Here is a 26,589-nt window from a genome sequence, read left to right on the forward strand (position 1 = left end):
CATTTCCTTTGAACGCTTTTTAAACAATGGAACCACGTTTACATTTCTCCAATCCTCTGGTGCCTCCCCTGTGTCTAGTGAGGATTGGAAAATCATCTTCAGACCATCTGCTATCTCCTCCCTGACCTCCTTCAGTAGCCTCAGAAACAATCCATCTGGCCCTGGTGGCTTATCAACTTTCAAAGATTTCAATCCTTCAAGTACTTCCTCGCTCGTTATAATTATCCCATCCAGTATCTCACAATGTTCCTCCTTGACTACTATATCTACATCATCCATCATGCCCTTTGCTGGTGATACAAAGCTCGCTGAGGATGTAAGCTGTGAGGAGGACACAGAGGCTGCAAAGGGATATAGACAGGTTAAATGAATGGGTAACAAAGTGGTAGCTGGAGTACAATGTGGGGAAACGTGAGGTTGTTCACTTTTGTTGTGAGAATAGAAAACAGCATTTTTCAAAAGTCATGAAGCTTGTAAATGTCGATATTCAGAGGGAATTGTGTGCACTGTTACAAGGAACACACGTTAACATAGATTATCATAGAATTTACAGTGCAGAAGGAGGCCATTCGGCCCATCGAGTCTGCACCGGCTCTTGGAAAGAGCACCCTACCCAAGGTCAACACCGCCACCCTATCCCCACAACCCAGTAACCCCACCCAACACTAAGGGCAATTTTGGACACTAAGGGCAATTTATCATGGCCAATCCACCTAACCTGCACATCTTTGGACTGTGGGAGGAAACCGGAGCACCCGGAGGAAACCCACAGGTACAAAAAGCAATTAGGAAGGCAAATTACTTTTGCCTTTGTTGCAGAGGGATTGGAGCACAGGAACATGGAGGTCTTGTTCAAATTGAACAGGACTTTCGTGACACAGCAGCTGGAATACTGTACATGGCTTTAGTCTCCAAATCTAAGGAAGGATATACATTGGAGGTGGCATCGTGAAGGTTCACTAGAACACTTTCCGGGCGAACCCTAACAGAGACCTTCTCATGGCAAAATTGATTTTCGCCAGGCAGAGGAAGCCAGCCATGTCCGAAAGCCAGGTCTCCGATTTCGGGGTCTTTGAGTCCCTCCATGCTAGTAACATGCGCCTCCGGGCTACCAGGGAAGCAAAGGCCAGAACATCCGCCTCTTTCCCCTCCTGGATTCCCGGATCCTGCGATACCCCAAAAATCGCCACCTCTGGACTCATTGCCACCCTCGTATTTAATACCGTGAACATGGCGCCAGCAAACCCCTGCCAAAATCCCCTCAGTTTTGGACATGCTCAGAATATGTGGACATGATTCGCTGCCCCCCCCCCCCCCCCCCCCCCCCCCCCCCCATGCACTTTGCACACCTGTCCTCCACCCCAAAGAATCTACTCATCCGGGCCACTGTCATGTGACCCCGGTGAACAACCTTAAATTGGATCAGGCTGAGCCTGGCACCCTTTGTGGTCGCGGTGACCTTACCCAACGCGTCTGCCCAAAGGCCCTCCTCTATCTCTCCCCCCAGCTCCTCCTCCCACTTTCGCTTCAGCTCCTCGGTCTGCGTCTCCTCCGAACCCATAAGCTCTTTATATGTGTCCGAGACGCTCCCCTCCCCTATCCATCCTCTAGAAACCACCCTATCCTGAATCCCCCTCAGCGGCAGGAGTGGGAAGATTGGTACCTGCTTCCGCAAAATGTTCCGTACCTGTAAATATCGGAATTAATTTCCCCCCGCCAGTGCAACTTCTCCTCCCGCGCCCTCATACTTGGGAAGCTTCCTTCTACGAACAAGTCCCCCATCCTCTCAATCCCCGCTCTCCGCCAAGTTCGAAACCCCCCAACCATCCTCCCCGGGGGAAACCGGTGGTTATCGCAGATGGGAGACCATGCCCCCTCTGCTCCCACATGTCTTCTCCACTGTCCCCACTGGACTGGTGGAGTACTGCGCCGTCGGGAACGGCAGAGGCGCCGTTGCCAATTCCCCCAGACTTGTGCCCTTACAAGAAGCCGCCTCCATGAGCACCCACGCCAGCTTACCCCCCACCAACCACCTCCGCACCATGGCTGTTAGCCTCCCAGTAGTAATTGCTGAAATTTGGCAGCACCAGCCCTCCATCTCCCCGACTCCGCTCGAGCATTGCCCTCTTCACACGCGGGGACTTGCCCCCCCACACAAAGCCCACGATAATCTTATTAATCCGCTTAAAAAAGGACCGCGGGATGAAGATGGGGAGGCATTGGAAGACGAATAGGAATCTCGGGAGGACCGTCATTTTTATCAACTGCACTCTGCCCGCCAGAGACAACGGGAGCACATCCCATCTCCGGAAATCCTCCTTCATCTGATCCACCAACCAGGCCAAGTTCAATTTATGTAGCCTGTCGCAATCCCTCGCCTCTTGGATACCCAGGTGCCTGAAACTGTCCCCTACCACTCTGAACGGCAGTTCCCCCAGTCGCCTCTCCTGACTTTTCGCCTGGACCACAAACATTTCGCTCTTCCCCATATTGAGCTTATACCCGAAAACCGGCCGAGTTCCCCTAAAATTCCCATAATTTCTTTCATCCCCTCCATTGGGTCTGAGACATACAGCGAGACTCTGTGCCCCCCCACCCCAGACCAACACCTTCCAGCCCCTTGAGGCCTTCAGAACAATTGCCAGCGGCTCTATCGCCAGCGCAAACAGCAGTGGGGAGAGGGGGCATCCCTGACTCGTCCCCCGGTGCAGTCTAAAATAGTCCGCAATCGTCCTGTTTGTCCGTACAGTTGCAACCGGAGCCAGGTACAGCAACCTAACCCAGTCACCAAAGCCCCTTCCAAACCCGAACCGCTCCAGCACCTCCCATAGGTAATCCCACTCGACCCGGTCAAAGGCTTTTTCCGCATCCATCACGACCACCACCTCAGCTTCCCTACCTTCCGGGGGCATCGTGACCACGTTTAGCAGCCTTCTTACATTGGACACCAGCTGCCTGCCCTTACCGAACCCAGTCTGATCGTCTACGAGAACGTCCGGTACACAGTCCTCAATCCTGGAGGACAACATTTTGGCCAGAAGTTTGGCATCTACGTTCAGCAAGGAAATCGGCCTGTAAGACCCACATAGCTCCGGGTCCTTGTCCCTTTTCAGAATGAGCGAGATAATGGCCTGTGACATGTTTGGGGCTGAGCCCCTCTTTCCTTGGCCTCGTTAAAGATCTTCATCAGCACCAGCCCCAATATTCCAGAGAACTTTTTATAGAACTCGGCTGGGTACCCATCCGGTCCCAGGACCTTGCCCGACTGCATGGCCTTCAGACCCTCCGCTATCTCCTCCAGCCCGATCGGGGCCCCCAGCCCTTCTTCCAGCTCCCCATCCACCTTCGGGAAAGTTAGCCCATCCAAAAAGTGCCTCATCCCCTCCAGCCCCGCTGGGGGTTCCGACCTGTACAACCTGCTATAAAAATCCCGAAAGGTCTTGCTCACCCCCGGCAAATCCCCAACTAAGTTCCCATCCCCGTCAATAACTTTCCCTATTTCTCCAGCTGCCTCCCTCTTTCTGAGCTGCTGTGCAAGCATCCTACTGGCCTTCTCCCCGTGCTCGTAATTCACCCCCTTCACCTTTCTGAGCTGTTCCACTGCTCTCCCCATGGTTAACATAGGACATAGAACAGCACAGCACAGAACAGGCCCTTCGGCCCTCGATATTGTGCCGAGCTTTGTCCGAAACCAAGATCAAGCTATCCCACTCCCTGTCATTCTGATGTACTCCATGTGCCTATCCAATAACCACTTGAAAGTTCCTAAAGTGTCCGACTCCACTATCACAGCAGGCAGTCCATTCCACACCCTAACCACTCTCTGAGTAAAGAACCTACCTCGGAATCCCTCCTATATCTCCCACCCCAAACCTTATGCTTATGCCCCCTTGTAACAGCTACATCCACTCGAGGAAATAGTCTCTGAACGGCCACTCTATCTATCCCCCTCATCATCTTATAAATCTCTATTAAGTCGCCTCTCACCCTCCTTCGCTCCAATGAGAAAAGCCCTAGCTCCCTCAACCTTTCCTCATAAGACCTACCTTCCAATCCAGGCAGCATCCTGGTAAATCTCCTTTGCACCCTTTCCAATGCTTCCACATCCTTCCTATAATGAGGTGACCAGAACTGCACACAATACTCCAAATGTGGTCTCACCAGGGTCCTGTACAGTTGCAGCATAACCCGACCGCTCTTAAACTCAACCCATCTGTTAATAAACACTAACACATTATCGGCCTTCTTCACAGCTCTATCCACTTGAGTGGCAACCTTCAGAGATCTGTGGACATGAACCCCAAGATCTCTCTGTTCCTCCACATTCCTCAGAACCTTGCCGTTGACCCTATAATCTGTATTCCAATTTGTCCTCCCAAAATGAATCACCTCGCACTTATCAGGGTTAAACTCCATTTGCCATTTTTCAGCCCAGCTCTGCATCCTATCAATGTCTCTTTGCAGCCTACAACAGCCCTCCACCTTATCCACTACTCCACCAATCCTGGTGTCATCAGCAAATTTACTGACCCACCCTTCAGCCCCCTTCTCCAAGTCATTTATAAAAATCACAAATAGCAGAGGACCTGTGAATTAGTTTCCCTTCAGTCCGGATGAAATGATCAATCGAACACCAAGTTACTTCAACAAACATACGCTTATTCACGGCCGGGACTTCACCACTGTACTTCAGAGAGTCTACAGTAGCAAGCCAAAGTTAATACAGCAGACAGTTACTTATATATAATTAAATGACAATGTTTCCTTCCTAAGGACAGCCCCCTTAGAGGAGGCCTGAGAATTACAGCATTCTGTTGCTCTCAGCTAAAATATAGTTATCTGTAGAATTAGAAACGATTCCCAAGGCCATGTCATGTTACTGCAAACTGTCTAGCGCAAAAGCATAAGCAATTACAAAAAGCCTTGACATTCCTCTGTTTGACATTTCATTTTCCCATCGAGCTCTATTCTAGCTTTAGACTAAAAGCTCTGTTTGACATTCCATTTTTCCTTCGAGCTCTATTCTAGCTTGAGCCATATTCTCAGACCCAGCACTGATCCCTGTGGTACACCGCTGGTAACTGGTCTCCAGTCTGAAAATTTTCCATCCAGCACCACCCTCTGTCTTCTATGTGATAGCCAGTTACTTATCCAATTGGCCAAATTTCCCTCTATCCCACACCCCCTTACTTTCTTCATGAGCCGACCATGGGGAACCTTATCAAACACCTTACTGTAATCCATGTATACGACATTGACTGCTCTACCTTCATCTACACACTTAGTTACCTCCTCAAAGAATTCAGTCAAATTTGTGAGGCAAGACAAATCCGTGTTGACTATCCCGGATTAAGCTGCATCTTTCCAAATGGTCATTAATCCTATCCCTCAGGACCTTTTCCATTAACTTACCAACCACCAAAGTAAGACTAACCGGCCTATAATTACCAGGGTCATTCCTATTCCCTTTCTTGAACAGAGGAACAACATTCGCCACTCTCCAGCCCTCTGGCACTATCCCCGTGGACAGTGAGGACCCAAAGATCAAAGCCAAAGGCTCTGCAATCTCATCCCTTGCCTCCCAAAGAATCCTAGGAGATATCCCATCTGGCCCAGGGGACTTGTCGACCCTCAGGTTTTTCAAAATTGCTAATATATCTTTCCTCAGAACATCTATCTCCTCCAGCCTACCTGCCTGTATCACACTCTCATCCTCAAAAACATGGCCCCTCTCCTTGGTGAACACTGAAGAAAAGTATTCATTCAACACCTCTTATATCTCTTCTGACTCCATGCACAAGTTCCCACTGCTATCTTTGACCGGCCTTAACCTCACCCTGGTCATTCTTTTATTTCTCACACAAGAATAAAAAGCCTTGGGGTTTTCCTTGATCCTACCTGCCGAGGACTTCTCATGCCCCCTCTTAACTCTCCTAAGCCCTTTCTTTAGCTCATTCCTTGCTACCTTGTAACCCTCAAGAGACCCAACTAAACCTTGTTTTCTCATCCTTACATACGCTTCCTTTTTCCTCTTGACAAGACATTCAACCTCTTTTGTGAACCATGGTTCCCTCACTCGGCCATTTCCTCCCTGCCTGACAGGGACATGCCTATCAAAGACACGCAGTATTTGTTCCTTGAACAAGCTCCACTTTTCATTTGTGCCTTTCCCTGACAGTTTCTGTTCCCATCTTATGCTCCCTAATTTTTGCCTAATCGCATCATAATTACCCCTCCCCCAATTATAAACCTTGCCCTGCCGCATGGCCCTATCCCTCTCCATTGCAATAGTGAAAGACACCGAATTGTGGTCACTATCTTCAAAGGGCTCTCCCACAAATAAATCTAAAAGTTGGCCCGGTTCATTACCCAGTACCAAAGCCAATGTGGCCCCACCTCCTTTCGGCCTATCCACATATTGTGTCAGGAAACCCTCCTACACACACTGTACAAAAACTGCCCCATCTGAACTGTTCGACCTATAGAGGTTCCAATCAATATTTGGAAAGTTAAAGTCACCCATGACAACTACCCTGAGACCTCCACACCTATCCATAATCTGCTTTGCAATTTCTTCCTCCACATCTCTATTACTATTTGTGGGCCTTTAGAAAACTCCTAACAACGTGACCGCTCCTTTCCTATTTCTAACTTCAGCCCATATTACCTCAGTAGGCAGATCCCCCTCGAACTGCCTTTCTGCAGCCGTTAAACTATCCTTGATTAACAATGCTACTCCTCCACCTCTTTTACCACCTTCCCTACTCTTACTGAAACATCTATACACCGGAACGTCCAACAACCATTCCTGTCCCTGTTCTAACCATGTCTCCGTAATGGCTACAACATTGTAGTCTCAAGTACCAATCCACGCTCCAAGTTCACCTACCTTATTCCGGATGCTCCTTGCATTAAAGTAGACACACTTCAACCCACCTTCCTGCCTGCCGGTACACTCCTGCGACCTTGATACCCTCCTCAGTACCTCACTACTCTCAACACTGGCTTCTGGACTACAGCTTGTTTTCCCATCCCCCTGACAAATTAGTTTAAACCCCCCTGAAGAGCCGTAGCAAATTTTCCTCCCAGGATATTGGTGCCCCTCTGGTTCAGGTGCAAACCGTTCTGTTTGTGCAGGTCCCACCTTCCCCAGAATGTGCTCCAATTATCCACGTAACTAAAACCGTCCCTCCTACACCATCCCTGAAGCCATGTGTTTATCTGCACTCTCTCCCTGTTCTTCAACTCGCTAGCACGTGGCACCGGCAACACACCAGAGATGACAACATGGTTTGTCCTGGCTCTCAGCTTCCACCCTAGCTCCCGAAATTCCTGTTTTAAATCCCCGTCCCTACTCTTACCTATGTCGTTGGTACCGATGTGTACCGTGACTTGTGACTGTTCCCCCTCCCCCTTAAGGATTCTGAAAACACGGTCCGAGACGTCACTGACCCTGGCACCTGGGAGGCAACATACCATCCGTGAGTCTCTTTCGTTGCCACAGAACCATCTATCTGTCCTTCTATCGAGTCCCCAATAACTATTGCCCTCCTGCTCTCCCCCTTCCCTCCTGAGCCACAGGGACGGACTCAGTGCTGGAGATCCGGTCACCGTGTCTTCAGTTCCCCCCCCCCAGTATCCAAAGCGGTATACTTGTTACTGAGGGGAATGACCACAGGGGATCCTGTACTGACTGCTTCCTCCCAGCCCCTCTCACCGTCACCCATCTATCTTCATTCTTCGGAGTAACTACATGCCTGAAGCTACTATCTATGACCACCTCTGCCTCCCGAATGGTCCGAAGTTCATCCAGCTCGAGCTCCAGTTCCCTAACGCGGTTTCTGAGGATCTGGAGATGGGTGCACTTCCCACAGGTGATATCAGCAGGGACACTGATAACAAACCAAATTCCGCCTGTAGCCTCTGGCGTTCCCTTAGAAGCCCTGCCTCTGGAGCCTCCGCATATTTCCTATCCACTCGTACAATCTCATTTACCAGTCGGTCCGTTTCTGCCCTATCCGTCCTGTCCCTGTGAGCCCGGATCGAGATCAGCTCTCCTCTCACCACTGCCTTCAGCGCTTCCCAGACCACCGCTGCTGAGACCTCCCCATATCATTTACCTGCAGGTAGTTCAGCATGCACTTCCTCAGCCTCTCGCACACCGCTTTGTCCGCCAATAGCCCTACATCCAACCTCCATTGCGGGCGCTGCTTGCTATCCATACTAACCTGCAGGTCCACCCAGTGCGGAGCATGGTCTGAGATCGTAATCGCCGAATACCCCGTGTCCACCACCCTCGCCAATAGGGCCCTACACACGACAAAGAAATCTATCCGGGAATACACCTTGTGTGCGTGGGAGTAAAAAGAAAATTCCTTGGCCCTCGGCTGCCTAAATCTCTATGGATCCCCCCCCCCCCAATGCTCCATGAACCCTTTCAGCTCCTTTCCCATTGCTGGCACCCTGCCTGTTCTCGAGCATGACCGGTCCAGGCCTGGATCAATAACCGTGTTAAAATCCCCTTCCATAATCAGCCTGTGCGAATCCAGGTCCGGAATCTTCCCCAGCACCCTCTTTATAAAATCCCCATCATCCCAATTTGGCGCATATACATTGACCAGCACTACCTTCATCCCCTACAGCTTGCCACTAACCATGATATATCGACCACCCACATCCGAAACTATTCGCCCCACCTCAAATGCCACCCGCTTGTTAATCAGAATCGCAACCCCTCTAGTCTTTGTATCCAGCCCCGAGTGGAAAACCTGACTAATCCAGCTTTTCCTCAACCTGACCTAATCCACTACTTTAAGGTGTGTCTCCTGCAGCATTACTACGTCCGCCTTCAGTCCCCTCAGCTGCCCTCTTTACTGGCCCATTTAGCCCCCGGACATTCCAGGTGACCAACCTAGTTGGGGGGCAAAGTGCCCCACCCCACCCGCCGGTCAGCCATCCCCTTTCTTGGGCCCGCCTTCAGCCCACACGCCACGTCCGGCCCGCCCCACGGCAGCCCCCGACCCCCTCAGTGACCTTCCATCAAAGTACCTCCCACGTCAGCAGAGCCCACCCCCCCCCCCCCCCCCCCCAGCAACACTACTCTAAAACCCAACCCATCTAATGAACTAAGCATATACACACCCCCCACTGTGCTTCCGTGAGCTAGCTCACCCAGCTAGCTTGGTGGCCCCGCCCCCGGCGTCAAGAAGTCTCCCACCTATTGTTCCCTCGCTCCCCTCCCCCCACCCATGTAAACAAATTCCCTCATGTAACAATCCCGAAACAAACACCCAGCAGCAAGAGAAAAAAAAAGCACCGCCCACCGAAACTCAGACAGGCACATCTCCATTCCACAAAAGTGCACATCAATAAAAACACACAAGATAAAACACAAAAGGGACGTTGCCAACATCTACCGGGAAAAAGAACCAAAAAAACCCGCAAAATCGACTTCCCCCCCCCCCCTCCCCCTTTTCCCTTAGCAGGCTCCAAAAAACAGACACAAAACAATACGAGAAGGCATAACAGGATAACAAAACCCACCAAAAACCAAGGGGGAGAAAAGAGAAAAAACAGAGAAAAACAAGGCCCAATATAGGCCAAGTTGTCTCTAAGTCCGAGAGTTCTCAGACTTCCACCAGACCTTTTCTTTTCGCAAAGTCCAGTGCCTCGTCAGGCGACTCAAAATAGTGATGTTGGTCCTCATGCGTGACCCAAAGACGTGCCGGATACAGCAGACCGAACTTCACCTGCTTCTTAAAGAAAATAGCCTTGACTTGGTTGAAGCCTGCCCTCTTCCTTGCCACCTCCACGCTCAGGTCCTGGCACACCCGCAGGATACTATTATCCCACTTGCAACTCCGCGTGTGCTTGGCCCACCGAAGAATGCATTCCTTGTCCAGGAACCTGTGGAATCTCACCACCATTGCCCTCGGACGGTCCCCCGCCCGCGGCTTCTTAAACAAAGGAACAACATTGGCTATTCTCCAGTCCTCCGGGACATCACCTGAAGACAGTGAGGATCCAAAGATTTCTGTCAAGGACTCAGCAATTTCCTCTCTTGCCTCCTTCAGTATTCTGGGGTGGATCCCATCAGGCCCTGGGGACTTATCCACCTTAATATTTTTCAAGACGCCCAACACCTTGTCTGTTTGGATCTCAATGTGACCCAGGCTATGTACACACCCTTCTCCAGACTCAACATCCTCCAATTCCTTCTCTTTGGTGACAACTGATGCAAAGTATTCATTTAGTACCTCACCCATTTCCTCTGGCTCCACAGATTCCCTCCCTCCTTCTTCACTCAAAAGGCTTGTGACTCGTTGCAATTTTTGGAGTGGGACATGAGCTTAGGTGAATTGAATTTAAAATTTATCAAAATTCACTAGACTCTGGGGTGGTCCCAGAGGATTGGAAAGTAGCAAACGTGACACCACTGTTTAAAAAAGGTCGGCAGAAAGCGGGTAATTATAGGCCGGTAAGCTTAACTTCGGTTGCAGGGGAAATGCTGGAATCTATCATTACGGAGGAAATAGCGGGGCACCAGGAGGGAAATTGTCCCATTGGGCAGACGCAGCATGGATTCACAAAGGGTAGGTCGTGTCTGACTAATTTGGTAGAATTTTTTGAGGACGTTACCAGTGCAGTAGATAACGGGGAGCCAATGGATGTGGTATATCTGGATTTCCAGAAAGCTTTTGACAAGGTGCCACACAAAAGGTTGCTGCATAAACTAAAGATGCATGGCATTGAGGGTAAAGTGGTAGCATGGGTAGAGGATTGGTTAACTAACAGAAAGCAGAGTGGGGATAAATGGGTGTTTCTCTGGTTGGCAACCTGTAACTAGTGGGGTCCCTCAAGGAACAGTGTTGGGCCCGCAGTTGTTCACAATTTACATAGATGATTTGGAGTTGGGGACCAAGTGCAATGTGGCAAAGTTTGCAGACGACACTAAGATGAGTGGTAAAGCAAAAAGTGCAGAGGATACCGGAAGTCTGCAGAAGGATTTGGATAGGTTAGGTGAATGGGCTAGGGTCTGGCAGATGGAATTCAATGTTGCCAAGTGTGAGGCTATCCATTTTGGGAGGAATAACAGCAGAATGGATTATTATTTAAACGGTAAGATGTTAAAACATGCTGCTGTGCAGAGGGACCTGGGTGTGCTGGTGCACGAGTCGCAAAAAGTTGGTGTGCAGGTGCAACAGGTGATTAAGAAGGCTAATCGAGTTTTGTCTTTCATTGCTAGAGGGATGGAGTTCAAGACGAGGGAGGTTATGCTGCAATTGTATAGGGTGTTGGTGAGGCCACATCTGGAGTATTGTGTTCAGTTTTGGTCTCCTTACCTGAGAAAGGACATATTGGCACTGGAGGGAGTGCAGAGGAGGTTCACTAGGTTGATCCCAGAGTTGAGGGGATTAGATTATGACGAGAGGTTGAGTAGACTGGGACTGTACTCATTGGAGTTTAGAAGGATGCGGGGGGATCTTATTGAAACATATAAAATTATGAAGGGAATAGATAGGATAGATGCGGGCAGGTTGTTTCCACTGGTCGGGGAAAGCAGAACTAGGGGGCATAGCCTCAAAATAAGGAGAAGTAGATTTAAGACCGAGTTTAGGAGGAACTTCTTCACCCAAAGGGTTGTGAATCTCTGGAATTCCTTGCCCAGTGAAGCAGTTGAGGCTCCTTTTTTAAACGTTTTTAAGAAAAAGATAGATACCTTTCTAAAGAATAAAGGGATTCGGGGATATGGTGTACGGGCCAGAGATCTCAAAGGATCTCATTAAATGGCGGAGCAGGCTCGAGGGGCCAGATGGCCTACTCCTGTTCCTAGTTCTTATGTTCTTAAAGATCAGCCATAATCTGCTGCAAGGTGGCACAGTGGTTAGCTCTGCTGCCTCACAGCACCAGGGACCCGAGTTTGATTCCAGCCTCGGGTCACTGCCCGTGTGGAGTCTGCACATTCTCCTCTTCTCTGCGTCCTGTGTCCATATCCCTCTATTCATGTCTTTGTCAAGGTGCCCCTTAAATGTCACTATCATCCCTGCTTCCACCACCTCCTCCGGCAGCGAGTTCCAGGCACCCACTACCCTCTGTGTAAAAATCATGCCTCGTACATCTACTCTAAACCTTGCCCCTCGCACCTTAAACCTATGTCCCCTAGTAATTGACCCCTCTACCCTGGGGAAAAGCCTCTGACTATCCACTCTGTCTATGCCCCTCATAATTTTGTAGACCTCTATAAAGTCGCCCCTCAACCTCCGTCGTTCCAGTGAGAACAAACCGAGTTTATTCAACCGCTCCTCATAGCTAATGCCCTTCATACCAGGCAACATTCTGGTAAATCTCTTCTGCACCCTCTCTAAAGCCTCCACATCCTTCTGGTAGTGTGGCAACCAGAATTGAACACTATACTCCAAGTGTGGTCTAACTAAGGTTCTATATAGCTGCAACATGACTTGCCAATTCTTATACTCAATGCCCCGGCCAATGAAGGCAAGCATGCCGTATGCCTTCTTGACGACCTTCTCCACCTGTGTTGCCCCTTTCAGTGACCTGTGTGGACCTGTACACCTAGATCTCTCTGACTTTCAATACTCTTGAGGGTTCTACCATTCACTGTATATTCCCTACCTGCATTAGACCTTCCAAAATGCATTACCTCACATTTGTTATGGCTGATCTTCAAACTTAGCTCATCGAAGCCCATGTCCCACTCCAAAAATTGCAACGAGTCACAAGCCTTTTGAATGAAGAAGGGTACTTCTGCACTGTCGGGATTCAATGTTCTATATTGAATGATGGAGCAGGTTTGCTAGGTTTTCTGACCGACTCCTGTCCTTGTTTCAGCCTCTTTCCTCAGGTCTTGTCTCTCCCTTTTTCTTGTGGGGGGGGGGGGGGGGGGGGGGGTGGTTTCATGTTAATCAACATCTGTCACAACCCCCCCCCCCCCCCCCCCCCCACAACCTAGCCACAAGATTAGAAAAAGATAATAGCATTTTCTTTAGGCCTGGAAGGTAAGATCATTAAACTGTATGAACATAATTAGCACAACAATTCACATGGAATTCTGTTTCCTTTTCCAGGTTCCATGCTATTTCAAGAGGGAGAAACAACAGATCTCCCAGGATAGCGTTTCTGTTGGAGCTCAGCTGACAGCGGTGCCAGATCAAACCCTCACCCGTCATCCTCAGTCCGGACACGAAATGTCACCACCCCTTCGGGCAAATCTTCAGAGACCTACTTACTTCAGCCCTGCTCGCTTTCACTCACTCCCAGAGCATTTGGAAAGTTCCAGCACATGTACAGACATTAAGCGGCATGTGTCGGACCCAGTCCTTCCAGGCAGTTAGGGCCTCGCAGGAGTTTGCAGGAACTTTACCTCACTCTATCCTGTTTTTTGAGCCACATTGCAGAGGCCAGTGCTGCCTTGGCGTTCCTTGATGCTGCGAAAGGGAGATTGGGCAGGACTGTATTACTAAAACAGCTGCAAGACAACCCAATTTGGTTTGTGTACGATTATTGGACATGAGGAAAAACCGCAGCAAGCCCAATCCAGTTTAATTTCATTGTTTGATTTTTAAAGTATTTATCATCCACAGGAAACAAAAACAGCCATTCTGTGAAGACTCAGGATATTTCATAAACGTTGTCCACAAAGGTCTGGTTGTAGATGAGCAACAATGTTTAATGAATTTGACACCCAACACTGTTGGGCAGCAATAGAACTGAAGGTGGTACATTGGTGTGTATCTGACCGATGCAGTACCCGAGTGTGCTTGGTGCATTGCAAACGTAACTTGCCTTGCCAGCTGTGCTGTGGTAAGGGTCATAACATTCTAACAATTGGCTGAGTTACACACCCACTGCAGTTTGCTTATCCATTGATGTCACTCAGTCATCAGGCAGTGTGTTATGCCAACAGTGAATCTACTACAGTCCGTTCGACACTGACCAGAGGTTAAAATTAGCCCAGAGTGCTAACACCAGAATTCCACTCCCTGCATGAGTGTATGCTCCAAATCCTCCCCCAACCTTGCACTCCGTAAACACCTCAATCCAAAGGTGGGCAGAGCAGTCATTGGGTATTCTCAGTTCTCCTGTGATATTATAATGGAGGAGTTAGCATTCTCTTTCCCCCCCCCCAACCCCCCTCATAACATGGATGCATTTGGTAAGAAGTAGATGGCATGTACACCCTGCATGGTCCCAACTCTCTCCACACTGCCAGAAACCTCACCTGAACCCAATCCTGTAGGTTTCATATTGCTGCTGCCTTCATCCTCCAGAAAACTGGGCCGACAGCTCATGGGGTTGAGTGACATTTGATTGCATAGAAAAATGGGGCAATGTTGTGATTGGCCAAGCAATCTTGTCCATGGAAACAGATGTGCATTTGAGAGTATTTAATAAACAGTAAGCTTATTAACTGAAAAATGCTGTCATTATTGGAGCATAGCCCAACCAGCACATGCACTGGCTTTAGTGGATGTGTTCCGTATACTGGGAGAATACAGTATTGTTGGTGGTGCTGTCTTTTTGATGAAATGTTAACTGGAGGCCCTATCTCTCCTCTCAGGCAAACAAAAAAAAAATCCTCAGTGCGAGTCAAATTTTCCCTGGTGTCCTGTCCTGACCATCCTATCTTCTCTCACCAAAAACGATTAGCTTAACTAACCGCCTATCTCGTCACAAATAGGCTGTTTTTCCATAAATTATACTGTGTTGTTTACTGAAACATCCTCATATATCTTCAATATTTGCAGAACTGAGTCATGCGAACATGATCCTTATTCTTAACTTTAACTATGCTAGATTAGCAAATCCAGCATAGTGAACGTGTTTTCTTTATATTTCTTGTTGGAAAATGTAGAGGAATATTGCTGTATCTATTTCACACGATATCAGCGCAGGCATCAGAATCCTGAAGTGTTTTCCAGCTCCAATAGCCTTCACAAAAGAGGTAAAGGATAAATCTGTACAAGGAAACCTGCCACAGGAAAAGTTAAGTGTTGAGTGCTATTATCGGAAGGACAATAAAGACATTTAGTTGGGGGAGGTTAGGCTGGAGAAGCTGGGCTTGTTCTAAATGGAACATGGAGATCAGCCAAGATGGATAGGTTGGATAAGGTAGACAAGTTTCCGTCAGCTGATGGTACAAGGCATGGAGGTGGTGGTTGGGCGGGGGAAAAGAGAAACAGGTAATAATAATAATAATCATTATTGTCACAAGTAGGCTTACATTGCAATGAAGTTACTGTGAAAAGACCCTAGTTGTCACATTCTGGCACCTGTTCGGGTACAAAGAGCGAGAATTCAGAATGTCGAAATTACCTAATTACTAGTCTTTTGGGACTAGTGGGAGGAAACCGGAGCACCCGGAGGAAACCCATGCAGACACAGGGAGAAGGTGCAGACTCTGCAGTGACCCAGCCGGGAATCGAACCAGGGGCCCTGGCGCTGTGAAGCCACAGTGCTACCGTGCTTTGAGAAAGAGATGCAAGGGAGAATGTGATGAAAATCCCTTTTACACAACTGGTGGTAATGATCTGGAACCAGTTGGCCACAAGGGTGGAGGAGTCGGAGACAATGATTTTAAATAGAAATTGCATGGGCACTTTGGAAAATATACTTGCAGGGCAATGGGGATAGATCAGGGAATGGGACTGAGAGAAGCATGGAAATAAGCGTGATAACCTACCAGACCATGTTGCATTTTCCAATACTGATAAAGGAAAGACCAATGGGAAAAAAACTGGCCAATGAAAACAACAACACTGACACGCTTCAGTAATTTTATTAAGAAAAAGTTAACATCTTATATATTCCATTGTAAACAAAAACATTCTACAGTTCTAAGAAAGCACTCAGCTATGCATTCATTAATGAACAGAAACTGGACAAAAAAAAATAATTAAAAAAAAAAAAAATCGCACAATATAAATAAGAAAAATGCCATTCACAGGGTAAATGGACATTCAGAAATTTGAAGACTTTTTAAATTAAAAGACAAATTGTTTCTTCAATATAAGATGGATGCTCCTTCCAACATAAATGCACTGGCCTTGAAATTAGACTTTGGGGCACCAGCCAAAAGTGCTAGGACAAAACGTCTCTGTGACTCGCTGAGGAAACAATGCCATACGAACATGTCCAGCTCATATAATTCCAAGGGTGCATTGTATTTTTTTTTTTTTTTTCAAATCAAAATGTGAGGAATTAAAAAACACACAAGATTCCTGCCTCATCTGGTATACAGCACCTGAACTAACTACTAAAAAACAATTGGCAGCTACACTCAGCTGCCCTGCGACAGGTTTAAAATGAGGGGGGCGGGGGGGTGCACACAACACCAAACCTTAAGTGTAACACTGGCGATAATGTGTGGACTGGTGTCATTAAAAGAGGCAACGTGCAAGTTGAGATTTTATAGTAAAAGCTTCAGGAAGAAAGGATTTAGTTCACCAAATAAAGTGACTTGCCCCGGAAGTGTGGAACAACTGGACAGTTGGCTATCCGTTCAATTGAGGGTTGGTGACTGGGTTACAAATACAATGCAACCGACTTTCTTGTTCAAGAAGGGGGCTGCTTTATGGACAGGAAGTGGACAGATGCACAACTCCTTTTGAAATATATGACTACACCCTACCCCAGAAATGGACAGGGCACAAAAAAAATAATGCTGGCAGTCTACAATAACTGAGCAACCCCCCCTTCCCCTCCCAAACTAGGATTTGTGCTTTATCCTTTCCAAGCAGCATGCACTAATACTTTATACACCTTATTGGAACATACATCTAGAAATACTGTCACTGCAAATAAACAAATTTAAGTTGAGCTACACAATGAACAAGTCTGGGATCTAATGACACAGAGAACAAAAGATCTGTGGGCATCAGTGAAAAGGTCACCTTTCAAATGCAGAACTCGGAAGCAGGTTACTCAGTACACAAGATATCACCAGCAGTCACTGATGCCGATTGCCAAAACTTGACAACCACAACACACCAACGGAAAGGTGGGGCCTGTCAGAATGAAACCAGTGTGTTGGGCTTTAACAGCGAGTGTTTGGATACACAGTCAACTTTATATATGGTGACCTCAGGCAGAAATCGGCTCTTGGGGGTTTTCTGCTCTCTGTTGCTGTTGACTTCAAGCCTTGGATTACCTCCTCCCCAGTTCAAAGCCCACTTTCCCCGCACTACCCGACATCAGTGGCAGCAATGACCATTCCTGGAGCTGGCCCAAATGGCCGTTATGAGCCCAGATGGTGAGCAGTAGCAAGGAGGGCAAGCCCAATCTCATCTTGCTGGACAATCAGACAGGGTTTCAGGCATGAATCACAGGATAACGAACATTAGCAGGATTCCCATGATTGCCCCATCCCAATCTGCAGCATCCACACTGTCATACTGGGATTAGTTAACAGGACCAATAAAGCTTGGATCATACATATTTCATGTGGATTCGTACCACACATGAGGTACCCTGCAGAGTTCCGGATTTCTTTAAACAGGAAGGTCAGTAAACAGATGAAATTAAATGCATGATGTTTTTCTTAGCCCCCTCAAATAACTAAGCAGGATGCCATTAGCATATCTGAATTAAAAACTATTGATCAAAATAGCCACGTTTGATGCCTGCAGCAAACAAGGGTTAAATTAGATCAACACACTGCCCCTTCAATTTGGTAGGTAAAGGAAGCCCCATGTATATTGTGCAATTAGCCGATCTGTCAGGGCAGCAAGTGCTTCAATTGAGTCCAGTGCCGTTGGGTGGGTGGGTAGGGGTAGGGGTAGGGGTGTGGGGGGGAAGAGAAGAGAGAGAGAGAGTAGAGTGAGATTTGGTTCAAGTTGTCAATAATGGAGCAGCCACTATCATGAAAGTGCATGCATGATAGGCTGCAGTTGCAATGCCTCCTGTCGCCAAACAACCTGGTGACACATCCCAGTTAGAAGGGATGACCTTTTAAGTCAGATATCAGTAGGAGATTTGTTTTTGTTTTTTTAAAATATAAATTTAGAGTACCCATTTATTTTCCCCCGCCCCCCCCAATTTGGCATGGTCAATCCACCTACCCTGAACATCTGTGCATCATGGGGGTGAGACCCAGGCAGACACGGGGAGAATGTGCAAACTCCACATGGACAGTGAACCGGGGCCGGGATCAAACCCGAGTTCTCAGCACCGTGAGTAGTGCTAACCACTGCGCCACCCGACCAGAGGGAGATATGTTCCCGACCAACTATAAGCAACACAAAAACAACAATGCGATTACGCTGGTGGGCTCCAAGTGGTGAAACAACAGATTGATTTTATACTCCCACTTATCAACATTACATACCTTCCCCGCAGGTGTTAGCTGCAGTTAAATGAGACTATTTCTGCTGTTCACCTGAAGAACTTTCTGAAGCAGCACTTTCACTACACCCAGAAGCTATACAAACAGCCTAGAGAAGAAATCATACTTCACCCAACGATGTACACTTTCCGACTCAAATTGTTTTCGGCACCAATATTAGGCCTGCAGCCTGGGGTGTACAATTGCAAATACCCACACTCTCCATATACAGCCCAGGCAGGCAGTGTTATAAAGCATAATGGGAACACACACTCAACAAGCAGGCTCCAAAAAGAAATATTAAAAATTTAAACAGAAAGTTAACTTTATAATTATTTGAATGACTGGGCATCATTGTAAGAATTCCACAGCTCAGTAGCACAACCTCCACAAGAGACCTGCGTGCCATTGGCGTGAAGGATAACCTAGCCGATGGCAATTGGTAGTGCTCCCTTGCCAGAGGGCATCTCAAGAGCAACTGAACCAGTGATCTTGGTAGTTCAACTAAATCATCATCTAATGAGCCAGCAGAGGACCTCACCCTCAGCAGGGAAAGAGCCATCGTTAGAAATTCAGGGTGAGGGAGGGAGAGAGAAAGAGGAGCTCTGATATACAAAGAACTGTGATTCTACAATATTATTAGACCAGTGATTCCCAACTACATTAGAATTGCTGCTGCCATCCGAGAGCCTATTGTTGGCTTATTTAAAATATTGGTGTCACTGCATTAACAAAAGTACTTTCAATTAATCATCTCCTTTCCCTCTTCCACCAGTGCGTGTAACCATTCATACTTCATCCTATGCCATACACCTCTGACCACACACATGAAGTTTACAAGGTTACAATCTGTACTTAATGCTCCCTTTTTCACAATTCATGACAATACTTAATGGAAATTTGAGAATGCAACCATTGAACTGTGCTGGTATTGACTGAAGTTAATGGGCTACATCTGAGCTATTGCATGTTATTCTGGAATGTCAGCAAGAACCCCTTCAGAACAAGGGGTACAATGAACTGTAGTCACCGATTGAGGAAAATTATGTCTGTATCTGTGTTAAGTGGGTGTTGGGTGAGAAATGTCACCACATGGCAGTGTCAGGTGAATAAATAAGCAAGTTATAAACTGAATAGTGTAGGTATTACAGTCCAATCTAGAGACACCAAGTCTGGGTTATGACATCATGGGTACAAAATCTCCCCTTTTCAACCAATATCTTAATGTGAACACAGTCAGAATCCTGTTCTGATGAGACAACTATACATTTTCCAAAAGGAGTCATGTACTAACCAGTACTTCACCCTGGCTGAGGGATGCTCTAACCAATCACTGTTTCCAACTGATATCAGCAAACTCAGCACACCAGGGTTCTCAGCTGACACTGGGGTTGATCTTTCAGTGGTGATTTTACCCACTTGTGTCACAGGATGAACTCTGATATTTTTCTTAATTTTAATTTTAAAAACACATTTTCAAAGCAATCAGCTTTTTGTTGCGGGCAACAATTGCAAGAAGGTGGTGTAATTTAGGAGTTTTTAAGCATATGCTGTAGGAAAAAGTCTAGTGTAAAAATACTATTTTATATTTGCAAGACAGAGAATCAGACAGATGAAGATGTGACACTATTTACAGTGGGAAGACTCATCAGTAAAGATGTAGTACTTTTAGCACCGACAACAGCAATGCATAAAGACATCAAGAAGCATGGTAGCCCATCACACATCAACCAATTAAAAGGGTTACATGAATCAACAGCACTCCACTCCACTCCACTCCACTCCACTCCACTCCACTCCACTCCGGATTTCAAAACGTGGAGTGTCCATCTTAAAATTGCATAGTGGCAGACTACTTACAGGTCAAAGGAATGGGAGTAACATTACTCAACAAATACTGGGCCACAGTGAGAGTAGCTATTTCAACAGACACTGGGGCTAGGAGCTTCTTTTATGCACATAATTTCACCTATATTATTCACTCTCACAACACACTGACTTTAACCACAAACTTTAACATTAACCAGTGTACTTTTAGCAAGAGTGGATCTGCATTGCAGCCTTTTAACATTTGGCTACAACAGGCCATTTAGTCTGGTCACTTGGTAACAAAAGAATTCCAATGCACCCATTGACCAGGAAAGCAGAACCTCTTACGTAGCATTGACTATGTACAAAGGCATGAAAACACAAGCTGTTAAAATACCCTGGAGCTTTACATCGAACGTCTCTGACCTCACTATTTTTCAACATGGCCTCCCTAAGTACCCACTGGTTACAAACACAAGTGGGTGCAGTAACTACTAATGAGGCACGGGAGTGAGGGTAGAGTCAGGCAATTACTAATTAAAAATGAGAAAACTACCACATAGTGGAAGCACTGATAACAGAAAGTGCTCCCAGTCAGTTAGGATTGAGGGGGCACGGTCGTTGGCTGTCAAAAGGCTCAGTGATAAAGAACTGGAATATAAACACACCAGAGCTACTCATTGGTTTAGCAGAAACCTTCACCTGGTAAATATCGGTGTCAGCAATGATAGGTATTTATAACACAGTATTATTACACAATATTCATCACTCCAATGTGCAAAAAACTTCACAATATTTCAATTTATTAATTTAGTTTGTTCCCTTCACCGGTAACACACCTATAACAGCCAAACTGTTACCATATTCTAGTGACAGCCTCCAGTGAGGCCTGTGCCCCAGTGTTATATTGCAACACATCTGTACCATCAGTACTGCTGCCCAGGACAATACAGTTCAAAATGCAGAATCTACAGTTACTTAACTTGTACATCACGACTGTGAACTTTACAGTTGCATTCTGTGCCCTGGCTGTATAAGAAACCAATACAGCAGGCGGTTAAAAATATGGCATTCACAATTCCAACTACAGTTCCCCTACTACCAGAATCCAGCCTGGACTCCAATCAGCTTCAAACCTGACTCAAGTGCCCTGAATTAGACATTGGTGGCTCATTCCCCATGGTGTGCTGTGTGCAGCAATGCATATCCATTCCTGTTACTGATCACACAATGCCCCCTCCCACTAAAAACCCTACAGTTGCCAACTATTTCCCTGAATTAGTACAATGTTAACTACATAAGGAGGTGGGGCTGAAGGGGTCCATCAGTAAACAAAGATTTGAGCATGATCTATTTTTCACCAACTCGACTGGGGCTCTCTATATTATGACTGCTGATGAGAAGAGGATGACTGAGTACACAGGAAAAGAAGGCTACAGGGAGTGAGTTTTACTCAATTTTATGCAGCAAAGTTTCTGTTTTTTGTCACTTGCTGGGAAATACCCAAAGTTGAGCATTCTAGCCACGAATCGGAGATATCCCCAGCAGGTACTAGCTGGAAAGCTTGTCTTATCTTATGCTGTAATATCTAAAGCAGTTTTGAAGAGAACTCTTGTGTACACACATGCGCATGCACACATGCACAGCAGGTTAGCTTTGCACCACATTTGCCAGAGGAGAAAAACGACAAACCTGGATTACAGAACGCAAGGGCTGGACAAATAAAGCACACAATAATAACCCAACACAGCCACGAGGGTCTAACTGCAGCTGTGTTGCGAGGAGTGTATATTTTTATTGCTTTTCAATTGTACTCCGTCACTATGTCTTTTCTGTCCATTCCCTTAAAGAAGATTATATGGTCTTTGTTCCTGCTTCACGCTGCTCCATAGGTTGCAGGGTGGGGTAGTGACAGGATAGAGACATATAAAGTGAAATGCAGGGACAAAGCATAACAAGTCTCTATTGCCTCAAGATGCCACTTCCTAATGAATGGCATTTGCCAATTTTTAATTAAACATCTCACCTGGGGGAATGCCATCAATACCAGAAGATTTTGCCTTTCCCTCAAACTGCTCCCCCTTGCCCTTCACCACCACTACCCCCCCACACCCACCCCGAAAATAGGCAGGGTAAAACACAAAGCTAGCGGGGGGGGGAAGCAGTGAGCACGGCTCTCAGATTATGAGCCCCATTTTAGCATAACTCACTTTGTCTCACACAACCAGCATGAAGCCACACCCGACAATCCAGTTAAACTGGAAATAAATGCTCCAAATTTACCCTGTTTATATCAAAGTACAGATTAGAAACAGACAACAACAACAGATCAATGGATGGCCGAGTGTGGGGAGAAGGCTAGATATGGAACTGTAATCCTGGATTTGGATGGACTGGTTGAGATCATTTGTCAGTTTGTAGCCAAGTAAAATGGTGGCTCCAATGGCCAGCAGCGCTAGCCTTAGCCATTGCACCATGTCCACTCTGCTGCCCATTCCACCTCTTCATGGTGCTCTCATTTTCCAGTGATGGGTGCAACACTTCATTTACATTACAAGAGACGGAGCTGCATCTGGTGCCTAGCCTGGGAAAATGCAGAACAACTGAACAAAGAATAATCACGTTTTGCAGGTCGTTTCCACAAGTCAGACCCTTGCTCTCGGAGTCACGTTCAAGTGTTAAGGCTGCCTGCACATATTCACACTGCTCATAAAGGCAGATGAGTGGGGATGGTGTTGCTGGTGCAGTCAGGGTGCATTCTCAAAAGGCACTGATCATTGCTGACTGCATCACTCAAGAGTTCTCCTCACTGTCTAGATACTACAGAGAACCTTCACTTCAGACAGTAAACATCACCACAAACAGATTTTACGGCTTCAAGTTGCCAGTATTCCCCAATATTAATTTTGGAAAAGACACATTCTCACACCTTTCAATCAAAAGAAAAAAAAAATACTTCCACACACCTGGCACAAAGGATAGCTCCCAGTTGCATTGGAAGCAAAGACCCTTACTCGGGGGTGCAGTAAAAATCACCTAACTGAAGTGGAGAAGAGAACGGAACTGTTCTGAAACTAGAATTACCCCAGTCGGTATTAGCCCAATTGCAAAATTTAGAGTTTTATTTACAGTGACATTTTAAAAAAGATTAATGTTGTACTACGGGATGGACATTACCAGAGGTGGGGTTATTCTCCCTTTCCTAGCTAGTATTTTATTAAAAAAAGGGGACTGGGGGAAATGGATCAGGAATCCAAGAAAAAACGTTACTTTGAACCCAGAAAGAGCCAATTGCACTCAGTATACAATAACACAACACTGAGAATCAGCACAAGCATCCTTAACTTTAACTCATTCGTCCCGCACATACATACAACAGGCCCCATCTCCCTCCCTCAACTAGTGTAAGTCAACAGGACTACACCCGCAAGATCTCAAGACAGTTATTATAGCAAATTGCTATCCAGTCAGGCTGGGTCGATGCCCATTGGACATTGTTGATTTCTCCTTCCGCTGTGTAGGCCAAGATGGGGTCCTCGATGGCACGTGGCATTTGCTGGATGTCCCAAATAAGTGCCTGATGGTCATCCGCTTTAAACAAAAACAGTTAGTTCAGATCAAGAGTACAAGATATCAGCCCTCATCGCAATTAACAGACTATGCCCAGAGTCAGACAATCCTCCAATTGAAAGTGCTTATGGACAAGTGAATCAAGCTTGCGGTTTTTCCTTCTCTGTGCAGATCAGTTTAACCTGGGGTGGAGCACTTACTGCTTCAGGTTTCAAATAAAATAGAAAGGGGACAATCAGCTTTATTTTTATTTTTTAAGTGTGAATGTGGAGTCTGTTTAAATCATCTGAATAGCCCATAAATTCTGTCCATCAGGAATGTTCCTGGACCCCGACTATGTCAGAAGCAACGATATCGCTTCTTTTAAAGAAGGAAAAGGATCCGCTACAATGCGGGTCCTACAGACCAATCTCCCTCCTCAATGTAGATGCCAAGGTCTTGGCCAAGGTAATGGCAATGAGAATAGAGGAATGTGTCCCGGGGGTGGTTCATGAGGACCAAACTGGGTTTGTGAAGGGGAGACAGCTGAACACGAACATACGGAGGTTGTTAGGGGTAATGATGATGGCCCCACCAGAGGGTGAAACGGAGATAATAGTGGCAATGGATGCCGAGAAAGCATTTGATAGAGTGGAGTGGGATTATCTGTGGGAGGTGTTGAGGAGATTTGGGTTCGGAGAGGGGTATGTTAGATGGGTGCAGCTGTTGTATAGGGCCCCAGTGGCGAGTGTGGTCACGAATGGACGGGGATCGGCATATTTTCGGCTCCATAGAGGGACAAGGCAGGGATGTCCTCTGTCCCCATTACTGTTTGCACTGGCGATTGAGCCCCTGGCGGTAGCGCTGAGAGGTTCCAAGGGATGGAGGGGAATACTTAGGGGAGGAGAAGAACACCGGGTATCTTTATATGCGGATGATCTGCTACTATATGTGGCGGATCCAGCGGAGGGGATGCCAGAAATAATGCGGATACTTGGGGAGTTTGGGGATTTTTCAGGGTATAAATTGAACATGGGAAAGAGTGAGCTGTTTGTGGTGCATCCAGGGGAGCAGAGTAGAGAAATAGAAGACCTACCGTTGAGGAAGGTAACAAGAGACTTTCGTTACCTGGGGATCCAGATAGCTAAGAATTGGGGCACATTGCACAGGCTAAATTTGACGCGGTTGGTGGAACAGATGGAGGAAGATTTCAAGAGATGGGATATGGTAGCATTGTCAATGGCAGGGAGGGTGCAGGCAGTTAAGATGGTGGTCCTCCCGAGATTCCTTTTTGTGTTTCAGTGTCTCCCGGTGGTGATCACGAAGGCTTTTTTCAAAAGGATAGAAAAGAGTATCATGGGTTTTGTTTGGGCCGGGAAGACTCCGAGAGTGAGGAAGGGATTCTTACAGCGTAGTAGGGATAGGGGGGGGGCTGGCACTACCGAGCCTAAGTGAGTATTATTGGGCCGCTAATATTTCAATGGTGAGTAAGTGGATGGGAGAGGAGGAAGGAGCGGCGTGGAAGAGATTAGAGAGGGCGTCCTGTAGGGGGACCAGCCTGCAGGCTATGGTGACAGCCCCATTGCCGTTCTCACCAAGGAACTATACCACGAGTCCGGTGGTGGTAGCTACACTGAAGATTTGGGGACAGTGGAGACGACATAGGGGAAAGACCGGAGCACTGGGGGGGTCCCCGATAAGAAACAACCATAGGTTTGCCCCGGGGGGAATGGATGGGGGATATGGAATGTGGCAAAGAGCAGGTATAACGCAATTGAAAGATCTATTTGTGGATGGGAAGTTTGCGAGTCTGGGAGCGCTGACCGAGAAATATGGGTTGCCCCAAGGGAATGCATTCAGGTACATGCAATTGAGGGCTTTTGCGAGGCAGCAGGTGAGGGAATTCCCGCAGCTCCCGACACAAGAGGTGCAGGACAGAGTCATCTCAAAGAAATGGGTGGGGGACGGTAAGGTGTCGGATATATATAGGGAAATGAGAGACGAAGGGGAGACTATGATGGACGAACTAAAAGGGAAATGGGAAGAAGAGCTAGGGGAGGAGATTGAGGAGGGGATGTGGGCAGATGCCCTAAACAGGGTAAACTCGTCGTCCTCGTGCGCCAGGCTAAGCCTGATTCAGTTTAAGGTATTACACAGGGCACATATGACTGGAACACGGCTCAGTAAATTTTTTGGGGTGGATAGGTGTGCGAGGTGCTCGAGAAGCCCAGCGAATCATACCCATATGTTTTGGTCATGCCCGGCACTACAGGGGTTTTGGATGGGGGTGACAAAGGTGCTTTCGAAAGTAGTAGGAGTCCGGGTCAAACCAAGCTGGGGGTTGGCTATATTTGGGGTTGCACAAGAGCCGGGAGTGCAGGAGGCGAAAGAGGCCGATGTTTTGGCCTTTGCGTCCCTAGTAGCCCGGCGCAGAATATTGCTAATGTGGAAAGAAGCCAAGCCCCCGGGGGTGGAGACCTGGATAAATGATATGGCGGGGTTCATAAAGTTAGAGCGGATTAAGTTCGTCCTAAGGGGGTCGGCTCAAGGGTTTACTAGGCGGTGGCAACCGTTCGTCGAATATCTTGCGGAAAGATAGATAGGGGAGAACAAAGAAGGCAGCAGCAGCGGCCCAGGACTTGGGGGGGGGGGGGGGGGGGGGGGGGGAGGGATGGGGGGGGATGGGGGGGGGGTGGCCTGAGACAAGGCAGTTGCCAATTAGGGCTAGTTTTTATTTTTTGTTATTTAATATTTATTTATTTGTTGTTGTTTTTGTTTAAATTTAAAAAAGGTCACTATTATCTGTATTGTTACAATGTTGTGTAAAGGATGCACAATGTACTGTGTTGGTTGACCAAAAATTTTCAATAAAATATTATTTAAAAAAAAAA

The 26,589-nt window shown here is 47.1% G+C and overlaps 2 protein-coding genes across 3 annotated transcripts in view; one reads left to right on the forward strand and one right to left on the reverse strand.

Annotated features, from left to right (window-relative positions):
* kcnh6a (potassium voltage-gated channel, subfamily H (eag-related), member 6a) overlaps positions 1-14,436 on the forward strand; it is a 433,047-nt gene extending 418,611 nt beyond the window's left edge. For both annotated transcript variants that reach the window (XM_072486929.1, XM_072486930.1), the window contains one exon: positions 13,086-14,436. In XM_072486929.1, coding sequence (XP_072343030.1) covers positions 13,086-13,352 — 267 coding nt within the window. In that variant the 3' untranslated portion in view covers positions 13,353-14,436. The remainder of the gene's footprint in view (positions 1-13,085) is intronic.
* A 1,344-nt stretch (positions 14,437-15,780) lies between these two features.
* dcaf7 (ddb1 and cul4 associated factor 7) overlaps positions 15,781-26,589 on the reverse strand; it is a 96,056-nt gene continuing 85,247 nt past the window's right edge. Inside the window, exon 6 of the mRNA XM_072486931.1 lies at positions 15,781-23,740. Coding sequence (XP_072343032.1) covers positions 23,568-23,740 — 173 coding nt within the window. The 3' untranslated portion in view covers positions 15,781-23,567. The remainder of the gene's footprint in view (positions 23,741-26,589) is intronic.

Source organism: Scyliorhinus torazame, chromosome 21 (genome assembly GCF_047496885.1).
Source record: "Scyliorhinus torazame isolate Kashiwa2021f chromosome 21, sScyTor2.1, whole genome shotgun sequence".
Taxonomy (NCBI): domain Eukaryota; kingdom Metazoa; phylum Chordata; class Chondrichthyes; order Carcharhiniformes; family Scyliorhinidae; genus Scyliorhinus; species Scyliorhinus torazame.